Here is a 14,427-nt window from a genome sequence, read left to right on the forward strand (position 1 = left end):
AAGATTTGATGACCAACAAAAAAATACTTTATAGCAGAGTTTTGTCTCAGTAAATTTGAGTCAAATATTTTCAATTTCTTTGGCACATGCTTACCGGTTATGTTAGTGGCTGATTGTTACATTAAAAAAACTGTTTTGTAGTGTAGTCCCTATAGTAGAGGAAAAACAGTGCTCATGCCTTTTTTATTTAATTTTTTGAAGGGCCTTTGAGACTGGTAGGTGTAAGGGAGGAAGGTATCCCTTGACTGGAGATCTAGTCCAGATACTTGCAATAGAGTAGACTCAGCAAAAGGCACCCAAGGGCCAGGTTAAATTGGGTAATGAGGAAGTTTACAGACTGGAATTCACCTTTAAGTAAATGACAATAGTTACACTTTGCAGAAAATATTCTTATACCAATGAATGATGTTTGCCATGCTAACAATAAAAGTGTCTTTCCTATTTTCATGTAAATGGATGCGAGTTATTGTTCTAAGAGTTAACAGTCATTTACTTACCTTTTGCATCATTGAAAGCCATTGCTTATAAGTTGTTCAACAAGCCAAGACTTTTAAACTCATGAATATTATTAGTGATGTTAAAAGTTTAGGTGTCATAAAATTTGGATAATTCATGCAATCAGTTTTAAAAGTACATGCTAACAGACGTCTTGCATACAGGCATGCAATTCAATTAACAATCAGGTGATGACCAATTAACAGTCACATCAGATCATGCAGACACTGGAAGAAAATCAAAAAATGACATAGGATTTAGAAGACCAAATGCATTTTGGAATGCTGCAATAAAGTAAACAAGCCAACACAGATGTAAACATATGTAGAAAATAAAAACAGAACAGATAGTAGAGCATTCTAATAAATATCCTGTTCACAATGCTGGCAATTTGGTTCGTTCAAACGAAGTTGCAGCTTAGGCTACAAAATATTACAACAAATAAGAGGGAAATATCATCCGCAATCAGTTGAAAGATTGCCAATATATGACACGAGAGAAGGCGGCGAGCTAGCAGAAACGTTAGCATGCCGGGCAAAATGTGTAGCCATATTTCATCTGTCGTTACGTTCCGAGTTCAAATTCCGCCGAGGTCGACTTTGCCTTTCATCCTATCGGGGTTGATAAATTAAGTACCAGTTACACACTGACGTCGATGTAATCGACTTAATCCCATTGTCTGTCCTTGTTTGTCCCCTCTGTGTTTAGCCCCTTGTGGGTAGTAAAGAAATAAATATATGACACGAGAGTGAAATGCAGAGAAGCAGAGTGCAATTAAGACTGCCTCGTTAATAGATGACATGTTGAGCCTCTTGCAGGGCTACAACCACAAAGAACTATGATGAACAGTCCCTTGTGATTGTTGAGAAAGGACAAATTTTATTTTGAAGATAGAATAATTTTGAAGATAAACTTTGTTCAAAATATGGCTGTACACCAAATACATTTGCATCAAACTAGGTCTAAATACATGCAAAATGTTGGTATTAGTAGATAATAATAATAATTAGCATCTAACTAAATTAGAGACGAAAATAGATATTTTGTTGATAGATGCATAAAATTGGGCTAAAATTACATAAAATTGGTTCAAAAGGGAAGAATTCATGTATTTCAAGATAAAGAAAGTATTAGGAAAAAAAAGAAGGCATGAGAGAAGGAATTAAGGGATAGAAAGAAAAGCAAAGAGAGGAACCCCACCACACACACATTGAGCATTTCCAGGTAAAGAGAACAATTAATTTGTTAGCAAGTGGGCAAGCTTCTACATTGTATGTAAATATAGAGACTGTCTTGTTGTAAAACTCAGTTAAGAGAAAAGGCCACAGCATTTCAAGTTGCCATATTTGGTAGTGACTGTCCTTATCAGGTGATCTTCAACCATATTTCAGCTCATCATTGTGATGGTACATTTGTGTTGTGTTAAGAATAATGGCAAATTCCATGCAATTTTGAGCCAAATTATGCTAATAAATTGAGGTATACACGAAATACAAGGTGGAGGAATCCAGAGGACTTGTAGAGGATTTTGTTTGGTTAACCAGTAACTACACCACTCCTACCTCTTACCAAGCACAAACACATAACATTTTCTCCTCTTGCCAAGTAGACATTCTCATACACTAGCCACTGATGTTTTAAAAGAAAAACTTTCTGTAAAGTAACAATTGTAACATCAATCTGTAAATAAACATGTTAATAAAATCTAAATATTAGAATTTGATTATTTGGGAGCAGCACACAACTAGACCAAATAATCCATCTCCTATCAAAACTTCCCCACAGACTTTAACAAAATACTGAACAATAATCATGATGATGGTTGTATTAGTAGTTAAGATAATTTAGCTGAGAAACGGAGAGAAATAAAAAATGAAAAACCAAACCAAACACAGTCTCTCAAAAGTAAATCTAAGCAAGTACCAAAAGCTATAAAAAATATTCTTACCTAAGTCCAAAAAACATAACAACAGCTGCACATACAAGGGTGAGCAGAAGGCAGAGACCATAGTCTATCCAGCGGCAATAGACAGGAAGGAACAAGCGTTTTGACTGACGTGAGACATTGGGGCCTTCTGGTTTTTGGAGAAGTTTTATTTTCTGCGAACTGAAGTCTGTTTCATAGAAACAATACATTGTTAATAAGACAGCTAAGAACAAGGAGCAAGTTATGAAATTATGTACTGCACAGATTGTTCTAACTTTGTAAAGCATGGAAATTAAATAACTATAGATTTATATGCTGCCAGCATAGTATTCCTAAAGTAATCTGTAAGCTGCCAATGTGTCGAATATGTGAGAGTTTCATGTTTTTAGAAAGGTACAAGTATCACATTACAATCTCATGTTTTGTCTCCAATAAATTAGAGAATTTATGCTATATGAAAAATTTTTTAAATGAATAAAAGATACATATATATACACACACACGAGGTCTGATCAATAAGTATCCGGAATGTTGCCTTAGTAACGAAGCTAAAGCAGACAGAGTGAAGCCACTTAGCAAAGATTGACTGTGAACTCTGCTGTGCATGTGCACTAAGTCTTAACATTCTAGCTCACTTCTGCTGTTTACAGCAGTGCTGGGAAGAAAGGTGTGTAGCATGTGATCGTTGCATTGACCATGACAAAGTTGTTATGGCAATACCTGCTTAGAGGCCTACACAAAGTTGCAGAAAGTGTAAGAGGAGTGTATGAGCTGCACACAAGTGTATGAGTGGGTCAAACGTTTTCAAGATGGCTGGAAAAATGCCAGCTGACCAAAAAGACACTCAGGTTTCTGTTGCACAAGATCTCCTTGATTGTGGTGAGAATGATGAAGACTTTCTGAAAACTTTGCATAGGCCTCTGAGCAGGTATCGCCAAGCGTTTGGCAAAGTTTGATGCAGATTCTCTGCTCAGCATTCTTTGTCATGGTCAATGCAACAATCACATGTTACACACCTTCCTTCCAAGCACTGCTGTAAACAGCAGAACATTAAAACTTGGTGCACATGCACAGCAGAATTCAAGGTCAACACACACATTTACAATGGACTTTTGTGCATAGTTTCTATCAGGCAAAATTCATTCAGAAAACATCTGTCATCTTCAGGCTTGTGATAAAACATAAAAAAAAATCTTCTGCAAGATGCTACACAGTGCAATTGGACATTAAACCACAAGCAAACTTAATAATCCCATGGTCATACTCAGTGATCATACTGGTATCCAGTAAAATTTCATACTTTCAAAGCTGACAAAATCTTAGAATAACAAAATTAAATTGATACAAGTGAAATCTCTTACCTTTATTAAGCAAATCATTTGACTGATCGGAATCCAAGTCAAGTTTGGTGTTCATATTGAGTAAATCAGCTGACAACATTGATCTGTGATATTGGCTGTTAAAATCTTCAAAGCCACTGGATACCTGATCTGCCTCATCGTTTTCTGAAATATCTATGAAAGAGAAAGTTTACAAAATCTCACAGTAGACTTTTAAACCTGATAGCTTAGACATACTATGCACTACAGACAAGAATAATGGCAAAGGTTTAAGACGTTGTTTGGCCTAAGTGACTAGAGCTATGATTAAAAGTGTTCCCGCCATAACTGTCCCACCTTTTGGTATACCAGTTGCTACACTGTTTTTTATATTTCTTATTTAAGATGGTAGAATGTGACAAAAAGAATTGGCTGCTATTTCTAGCAGCCCCATTAGCACATTTGTATAATGTTTTATTACATAACTAGTTGGCTCCGTGTCATAAAAAATGACAGCTAATTGTAGTATTATATATATAAATATGGATCGTAAATCAAATTAATACACTTGTCAATATGATCTAGTGGTTGTCTTTTGAGATGTGACATCAATCATCATTTGTTACTGAAAGAACACTGGTTCACACATACAAACGTTCACAAACTTTCCTTGTACATGCACACACATACACATATATACTCACACAGAGTTGAAACGCTGTTTGATTTTTCTTTTCAACATTGAATGTTCACCATCCCACTTCCATTGCACACACACACACACACAAACATTCACATATCTCCCTTTTACATACACACACATATACTCACACAGAGTTGAAATGCTCCCACTACCAGTTTGCCATCACTGCTTCCTTCCTTATTCACCTATCACCTTTCTCATTCATATGTTGTGACAGAGAAAAACACAAAAGCATTATTATTATAGTAGATGGTATAAATGCTCTTCACAAAAATGTTAGCAAACTAAACTGAACTAGTTCAACTGTGATTTGAAATCAGTTGAAGGTTTAGTTGAATGAGGATTTACAAACAGCAGCCAATTCTTTCCAATACATGATAACAACAACATTTAACACAAGGCTATACATTCTAGGGCCAGGCACAGTCAATTAGGCTGGCTCCAGTAGCTGTTAGGTTGATAGTTTCATTGATCTCATAAGGGAAAAAGGCAAAATTTATCCAAGCAGTTCATGAACCCACAACACAAAAGGATGTATCTAAATATTCCAGAGCTTTTTGTCATCATCCACTACTCTAACACACTACCTTAATCCATTACTGTAATCTGAGAGAGAATCTGAGACCCCCTTCGGTCATGACACAGACCATGGGATTGCACCTAGAAAGTTACCCCCCAAGGCACAAGTCCGGGCAAGGTTGTTTATGGAAGGCCAGCAGTTGCCCATGCATACCAGCTTCCCCTCTCTACGCCACCGATGTTATCCAAGGGAAAGGCAAAGGCTGATACAGCTTGGCACCTGTGATGTCGCAACTCATTTCTACAGCTGAGTGAACTGGAGCAATGTGAAATAAAGTGTCTTGCTCAAGAACACAACATGCAGCCCGGTCCGGGATTCGAACTCACAACCTCACTATCGTAAGCTTGACGCTCTAACCACTGAACCATGCGCCTTCAGTGTAATTGTGCCATTACTGTAATACACTACCTTAATCCACTACTCTAATCCATTACTTTAATCCACTACCTTGACACATTACCCTAATCCACAATCTTAATTCACTACCCTAATATGCTACTTTCATCATCATCGTCATCATCGCTACCACCACCACCGCCATTTAATGCCCATTTTCCATGCGACATAGAGTGGCAGGTTTGATTGCAGATGCTAAGGACAGGGGCTGCAGCAGGCTCCATTGTCTTTTCTGGCATGGTGTCTATGGCTGGATGCCTTTCCTAATGCCAATCCCACCACAAAGTGTACCGAGTGCTTTATATATGACACCAGCACCAGTATCAATCCTTCTGTGGCAGATGGGTCATCTTGAGTACAGCCATGTGCCAGATATCTCAACCCTCAGTCATCTCCTTTGTAAGGCTCAGTGTTCAGAGATCTGCCTTCAATACTTCATCCCATGTCCTCGTGTCTCTCTCTTCCACAAGTTTCATACAAATCACATGACCAAACCAACAGAGTCTTCTCTCTTACACATTGCATCTAATTCCTCTTATGCCCAACTTTTCTCTCACTACACTAGCAATGCTCTGTTGCACATGTACACTGACATTGCAGTACATCCGGCAGCGCATACCAGCTTCATTCCTCTGTAGCTCCCACATGTCCTCTGCATTCAGAACCTCACTTCTCACTACTATGTTGTATTACTGTTTGTATGCATACATCATACAATCTTCATTTCACTCAGAGAAAGAGAGACCTTTAGATGCCAACAGAGGTGAAAGCTCTCTGAATTTTCTCCATCCTATTCTTATTCGAGTAATTACACTCTCCATTCATCCTTCCCCACAGCTAATTAGGTCCCCTAGGTAGCAGAAAAGAATCTCTGGGGCATTTGAGAAATCAATTTCCTGAGTATCTACAGTTTTCATGGCTCCTATGCATCTTCCACACACAAACCCTACCTTCTCTGATAACCTTACTATTATTCCACTGTACCATTATTTTAATCCACTATCTTAATCCACTACCTTAATCCCTTACCTTAATACACTACTACTTAACACACTGTAAGTGAAAAGCAGCCAAAGAATTGATGACTTTCATATCACTTTGGCTTTCACAGTGGATCCTAATAGTGTGAAGAGACAATGTAATAACAAACCACCTCCTCTTCCTTCCTGTTACAGAAATGTTCAGTGGAATGTCATGTCAATAAGCACCCATGTTTGTATGAATGCATCTATGTTTGTAGACATAAATAGGAGCGATTTGGATACAAACATGTGCCATGCAAATAAGACAAAACGTACATTTGTGTAAATATGTTGTGTATATTCAAGTAAGTGTATTTGTGAGTCAACCTGAATATTTGTGTTTCTATGTGTGTGTGTGTGTATACATAGTGTATGCATTTATTGTTTTCTAAATCTAGAATTTAGAAGCCTGTTTCATATGAAACATCATAAAATAAGAAACATTTTTGAAAAGTCACTTTGTAAATAACAAATCTTTACCATTTTTCTCTTGGGTTACAACTTCCCTTAAGGATGGCATGGATGGTTTACTACTGTTCTCAGAATGTGGAAGTGGTGAATCTGTACTAGAAGTGTGCTGTTCCTGCTGTTGTTTTTTCCACTTTCTACAGGCCCATTCCTGGAGATTCTGCAGGGTCAAGATGGTAGGGGTGGGGGAGTATGTCATTACTGGCTCAATGTGAATAGTATGCGGCATTTCAGCATCTTCCGATTTCCCATCTTCATAGTCTTCATCTTCCTCTAGTCCTGGGTATGGGATCTACAAACAAGCAATCAAGCTAGAATTAATAGTTTCACTGAAAGCATCATTGTTATGTTTTCTAATGCTTTAATGATTCTGCTTACTAGCAGCAACAGCAACAACAATAACAACAACAACAACAACAAAAACTAATTTTGAGTGGATACAAGCAAATTTATTTATTCAATCAAATTTTCTCCCAATGTATGGCAAATGTATATTTTACTTCTACTTTGAAGAATTTGAAGGCAAATCTGACTTTAACACTTTAGCAACAATGAGGAATCAGTCTGGAATAGTATTGTCTCTATTTTGTGATTCTTACTATTGAGACATCATTACCAGAGTAGAGACCAACAAAGGATCCTTAATATGATTACTTGACCAGCTGTAAATAATATGCAAATCCTCATCGACCTTACCCCTGCTATCTGAAAAAACGTCACACCCAGGAAAATGTGGGCACAGATCCCCACCTCCAAAAGACTAGCTCCTCATAGCTGCAGCTTCTAGATTTGAATTTATAGAGATTACATGTCACAATTGGTGAACAATATTGTCATTGTTTACAAGTTGTTAATGAGCTAATCCCTGGTTCATTGAATTTCTGACAGTGAGAGGGTGAAGGAGTATGTGAAACTCAGTGCAGAACAATTATCACAAATTTCTAAAGCAATGGCATGCTATTTTTTTTCTGACTAATTTTTACACTCTGTCTGATGCTCTAACAACTGTGACAAGTCAAATTGGCTGAGTCATTACAATAGTAAGCAGAATACTTGGCAGCATTTGTTCCAGCTCTCTCTCTCTCTCTCTCTCTGTGCTCCTATTTCAAATCCTGCTAATATCATCTGTGCTTTTCATCCTTTCTGGGTTAATAAAAATAAAACAGTGCTCCTTTGCTAGAATTGATTTCTCTCTCACTTTATAGAAGAAATTGTCTGTAATTATGCCAGAAGAGATATGGGCCTTACGGGTTTAGATACCCAAGATATGTTAAACAAGGTACTGGTCAATCCAAGGTTATGGCCAAAGACCATAGGTTATAGGTTGAAGTGAGAACCACAGGATGGCAATCTGAATTTCTTAACAGCCCTACAATCACCTTTGATCACAGGTCTAGTTGATCAAATTTGATCTGGAGTTGAACAACAAAACCAATACTGCTGTTATAATAAGTTTGATTAAAAGACTTTATGAAATGAAATTTGCAAGAAAGATGCTAAGTTAGTAATCTTACACTTATAATATAATATGTATGCTTCAAGTCTAACTAAAACATTTTCTAGGTAAGTTCTCTACTACTTCATAGTACCTAGTGTGTGCATTTTCCTTACTAAGCGAGGCTGAGATATTCAGTTTCTAAAGACAATTAATGTGCTCCTCCCCCATTTTGGGTAGAATTACAGGAAATTATGGCAACAAGACTGGCAGCATCTAAATGCATTAATGTATGTTGCAACTTGCTAATTACAATAGTGTTAAGATTAGCTTATCATTTTGCCAGTCAATTGTTTATCATAAATCTAGTCGTCATTGGATTAATTATACAGACTCATAATATGCTAATTTAATGCGACAACATTTATTTTACAAATGTTAAATGTAGAACAACTACGTTTATTGTATAAATGCTGTTGATGCATTATAAGACAATGTTTCAATTATTCACCTCTCATACAGTAATATTCAGAGCTTACATAAGATCACAGATTAAATATTGTCTGGACTACTTCTAGGTGATTACAGATTATCTTTATATATAAAACTGAAGTTGTGAGAGTCTGTCTCCTCTGATTTAGATTCCTAACTACTCCCACATTTTGCGGTGCAGTTTAACCAAAAGCGGGTATCTTATAGTCGTGATTCATATCGAGGCCTTCCGGGTAATAGCATGCGTCTACGATGAGTCTACGATTAAAAAAAAAATTATCATAATTTTTTTCGTTTTTTTTATGCATTTTTTGCTCGGTTTATATAAGGGAAGTAACTCTCTAAAAAAGCTTATATAGTTATTTCCCTTACAAACCTGAGCAACGCCGGGCGATACTGCTAGTAGATTATAAATAATGTCATTGTATCTATACTTCATTTTAAAACCATTTCAGCTTTTGAAAAGTTTGCTAATACAATTTAGTCCTCATTATACAATTGTAGAAATATCAAAATTATAAAAGACTGTTTTAACTTACCAAAGTTCTCCTGAAAAGGAAAACTAAAATCCAATTTATTGGCAGAGTAATAATACAGCTGCAGAAACCAACGGCAATGGACTGCCAAGACACATCAAGGAGACCAAACTCGCCTCGATACTGAAAGTTAAAAATCGAAGATGATGTTTAGCAATTAGAATTAAGTAGAAGCTATCTTGTGTTTTTTTTTCACTAAGTTGTTTTTTCTTTTATTTTATTGTTTTACATGCTTATTTTTTTCGTTAAAACAATTGTTTGTTTGTTTGTTTCAAAGCCGGATGCCTTTATACTGGTAATTTCGGTAGGAAATTGGAACAAGCAAAATTGTTCAGGAACACAACCTAAAGGTGTAAACTTAAAACTAAATAATCTGTAGAGCAGAACAGCCATTGTAGAAAAATATTCTTTGAAGAGAAAAGATCTCATAGAACTTTTGTTCGTAAGCAACTCTCAAGAGATCCAGCGTGTTTTGAATTGATTCCCTAATCATTTAGAGCTAGTCTAAGAACACAAAATATTCAATTAGTACTTTCACAAGAATAAAAAAATTTATTAAAAATCACTTCAACATTTTTATATATAGGTTAGTGTGGTTTAGCCCAAGGTCAGCTTTGATTGAGCAAAACTATGATCAAAGGTGCCCCAACTATGACCATCGCATTTGTTTTTTTATATCAACTGTTCAGTGTGTGTTTCATTTATAAATGCATTAGAATGTGATTTGGTTGGGAGTTAGTTGCTATTTCTAGAAGGTCATGGAATTTCTTGTTGACTTATTTATATATTAGTAAGTGAAGAAGATCTATAAAACAACTCATTTCCCATATATTTTACCATTCGTTTTTGTATCATTTCATCTGTCAAATTTCAGTTGGAGAGTACAGCCAATGAACTCACACTTAAGAGACATCTTACACTATTCAGGTATTTTCTCCACTATATTTCTATTTCTATGAAGATTTCTACAGAGCTTATAAACACAATATACACTCGTTTAAAGATTTTGTTCAATTGTGCTCACTTATTCTATAAAACACAATCTGTTTCACTCCTCCAAAGAACCAAGTTCTTTGGGGGAGTGAAATCCTGGGGCCTCCATACACATTTATTCAGTGAATCAAACTTGAGCTGATCCCTTGTTTTTACTGCCAATATTTCATTGCTACATATCAGCACACTTAACACAGACATATACATTAATAAAGTATATAATATAATGCTCTTGTTACCAATTAAAGCAATTAGTTTTTAAATTTCTTCCCACATGAAGTGAAATTTTTTTTAAAGATAAACAAAAAGCACTCTACCTCTTTTGAGACAAAATGGTACCACAATGCATTCAGGGACATGTAACCCATGAGTAATGTCAAGCAAACAGATACTCTCTGTGCTCTAGTGAATCGACTGTGTGGTGGTTTAGTTATGATTGAAGTCCACAAATGGTAATCAGCAATGTATTGAGCACCTTTAGCAAAGAATATCTACAACAGACAAAAGAATTTTATTACAATAGAAAACTGTACTTATCAATTGAATTTATCCTCTTATATGTCGGATACTTGTGGCAAGAAACAGAAAATAGTGGAGGATAAGAATCATTTTGTGCAGCATTTAAACATGGGCCAAAGAAGAATGAAATTAAATACTACAATATAAGACTACTTATTTTTATCCAACAATTATAAAATGAGCAAGTGAGATTAAATAACATTAGTTTTGTCTCAGAGGAAGACAAGGAAATGTAATGCTAAGAAACAATGTTTATCATCCTATATAAGAAATCTAGTTTTCCTTATTTACTTACTACAGAACTTTTGAGTTCCTTCAAGAACCCCTGTTTAAATATATCACACATTCTTATTAACCATGCTGAATATTTATCTTTGGATTGGTAAGAACTTGGAACAAAGCGAAAATAGTATTTTGCAGGACTAAACATAAAGAGAAGAACAACAAAAAATGTTACATTTTAGACAACTTACTGTATTAAATCCAACATTATCTTTTGCAGCCCACAGCTCACGTTCAACTCTGCCATCATCTTTGCTCACAGAAAACCAACGTTCACTAATGAAATAATATGTCTGACCTACAAATAACAATAACAATTTCTTACATGGCCACAGATTTATTGCTGAAAAGAAATGATATAGCATGGCTTTACTACATCTTTATAGTTCACTTGATCTGTTAGAAATTACAACCAAATCATACCATCTTCAAAATAAAGAAGGACTCAATACATAATATAGGCGCAGGAGTGGCTGTGTGGTAAGTAGCTTGCTTACCAACCACATGGTTCCGGGTTCAGTCCCACTGCGTGGAACCTTGGGCAAGTGTCTTCTACCAGCCTTGTGAGTGGATTTGGCAGACAGAAACTGAAAGAAGCCTGTCGTATATATATATATGTGTGTGTGTGTGTGTGTGCGTGTATGTTTGTGTGTCTGTGATTGTCCCCCTAGCATTGCTTGACAACCGATGCTGGTGTGTTTATGTCCCTGTCACTTAGCGGTTCGGTGCATACTTAGGTGCATACTTTGATTAACTGCATTGCTTTTCGTTGAGATAAAGTAAAATAAACTTTCAGTTCAAAATTGGACATTTCATTCTTAATGACCTGACGTATATATATATATATATATACACACACACACACACACATACAAACATGGAGAGATGTGGGGGGGGGGTAAATAGATAGGGAGAGAGAGAGAGAGAAGTGAACATCAGAACTACTAACCTGAGTTTAAGTCATTCAAAATGACTCGACTTAAGTACCAACTGGGAGAAGTTCCTGAGTTGTTATGCCAAAGTTGAATCTTCTGCAATTTGCCAATACTATCAGGTAATCTGCAAATAGAGAAAACAAAACACACACATATATATATATATATATTAATAGGTTCAGGTGTGGTTGTGTAGTTAAAAAATTTATTTCTCAATCATGTGGTTTCAGGTTCAGTCCTACAGGATAACACCTTAGGCAAGGGTCTTCTACTACAGCCTCAAACTGACGAAAGCCTTGTGAATGGATTTGATAGCTTGAAACTGAATCAAGTCCATTATATATATACATACTAATGATATACTATATATACTATATAAATATATTGGTACAGGAGTGGCTGTGTGGTAAGTAGCTTGCTTCCCAACCACGTGGCTCTGGGTTCAGTCCCACTGCATGGCATTTTGGGTAAGTGTCTTCTACTATAACCTTGGGCCAACCAAAGCCTTATGAGTGGATTTGGTAGATAGAAAGAAGCCTGTCATTATATATATATATATATATATATATACACATATATGTATGTGCGTCTGTATTTGTCCCCACCTCCCCCAACATCGCTTGACAAGCGGTGCTCCAGCATGGCTGCAGTCAAATGACTGAAACAAGTAAAAGAATATATAGATATATGCTGGATTCTTATCTCTCCACCCTGAAGACAGAGACTGAATCTATCCAATGTTTATTTGCTTCCATTATTGGTTGCATATTCTGTTAAACTACATCTGCCAACATTAAGAAATAACTCTGAGCCCCCAGAAACAGCTGCCGGACCTATAATACGATAACTTCTCCTCTTTAATTTTCTGTGTTTATATACTCTGTGTACATTTGCTCTGGTATTATATATAAACATCTATATAAATATTAATATATAAATATCTATATATTTGGAAAATTGCAATTTTTAAATTTCACAAGAGATATTCAGCAACAGAACTTTGGAGTAAAGATTGTTTGCCAACATAACATGGCAGTCCTGGTTTAGGATGAATGTTGCTGTAATTTAGCCCCAGGAGACATTGTTTTCAGCTGGCTATATGACACAATCTGTGTCCTTATATTTTTGAACAAGGGAGTGCGCCGAGGAAAAGTTGTCGGGGATGGATAGTCTGCCCTATGAGTTTTATTGTTGTATGTCGGACTTGTTCGGGGATATACTGGCAAGCGTCTTTGCAAACTGGCAACAGAATGGGAGAATTCCCAGTTCTGTGAGCTGGGGAGTGGTGACGCTGGTCCAGAAAGACCTGAGCAAGGGGGATAGTATTAGTAATTACAGGTCCATAACTCTGCTTAATGTAGAGTCAAAGATTTTGGTGAAGGTATTAGCAAAAAGGTTGACGGCTGTCATGGAGAAACCTGTAGGGAGGGCACAGACATGTGCAATCCCTGGTAGGTTGATCCAGGATAATCTTCTCTTTCTCCACTACACTTTAGACAGGGTTGGAAAATTAGCTGGCAAAGCTGATGGGCAATGGTCCATTTAGACCAAAGTAAAGCATTTGATAGGGTTGACCACTGGTACCTGGCGGTGGTCCTTGAAGTAGCTGGGCTAGGCCCTGGCTTTCGGAGGTGGATCTCCGCTATGTACAGTGGCATCAAGTCCACCGTCCAGATTAACGGTTACCTGACGGAGCCATTTTCGATCAAGCGCTCAGTTCATCAAGGGTGTCCCTTATCTCCACTTCTGTACGTGTTGGCTCTAGAGCCATTACTGCGGTGGCTGGAGAAGTTAGGAGGCAACCCTAATGAAATTGGATGTTGTAAGTCTGTTTCTGCTTATGCGGATAATGTCACCTTCATCGTGTCCAACAAAGCACAGCTACCTCGTGTAGAAGATGCTCTCAGAGGATATGAAGCAGTGGCAGGGCAAAAGTTAACAGGGACAAGTCCATCGGCTTGTGCCTCGGCACCTGGAGGAGCAAGCCGATATTGTCCAGTATCGTGGGGCACTGGACAGATGGTCCTGTTAAGTTGCTTGGAGTTTGGTTTGGCCAAGACTCTCGGAGGGAGAAAAATTGGAGTGAGGTGGCAGACAAGGTAGAAGCCGAAGTACAGTAGTGGTCCGGAAGGGCTCTGTCCTTGAAAGGAAGGGCGGAGGTGGTACAGGTGTTTATTGCATCTGTAATCACCTATCGCCTGACTGTTGTCCCTTGTTCTGATTCATGACTAAACAAGTTGGAATGACTCCTTTTCCACTTTTTGTGGAAGGGAGGAAAGCCAATTGTAAGGCGCTCAATTTGCTGCCAGGAATGGTTAAAGGGCA

General features: G+C 37.1%; 1 protein-coding gene across 1 annotated transcript in view; it reads right to left on the bottom strand.

The window, feature by feature from the left end:
- The window catches only part of LOC115216328 (polycystic kidney disease protein 1-like 1), a 235,489-nt gene that overhangs the window by 41,511 nt on the left and 179,551 nt on the right, over window positions 1-14,427 (bottom strand). Inside the window, exons 41-47 of the mRNA XM_029785550.2 lie at window positions 12,117-12,226; window positions 11,359-11,465; window positions 10,684-10,857; window positions 9,377-9,496; window positions 6,923-7,202; window positions 3,784-3,936; window positions 2,444-2,609 (exon numbers count right to left, since the gene is read on the bottom strand). Coding sequence (XP_029641410.2) covers window positions 2,444-2,609; window positions 3,784-3,936; window positions 6,923-7,202; window positions 9,377-9,496; window positions 10,684-10,857; window positions 11,359-11,465; window positions 12,117-12,226 — 1,110 coding nt within the window. The remainder of the gene's footprint in view (window positions 1-2,443; window positions 2,610-3,783; window positions 3,937-6,922; window positions 7,203-9,376; window positions 9,497-10,683; window positions 10,858-11,358; window positions 11,466-12,116; window positions 12,227-14,427) is intronic.

The sequence above is a fragment of the Octopus sinensis genome, linkage group LG10 (genome assembly GCF_006345805.1).
Source record: "Octopus sinensis linkage group LG10, ASM634580v1, whole genome shotgun sequence".
NCBI classification, from domain to species: domain Eukaryota; kingdom Metazoa; phylum Mollusca; class Cephalopoda; order Octopoda; family Octopodidae; genus Octopus; species Octopus sinensis.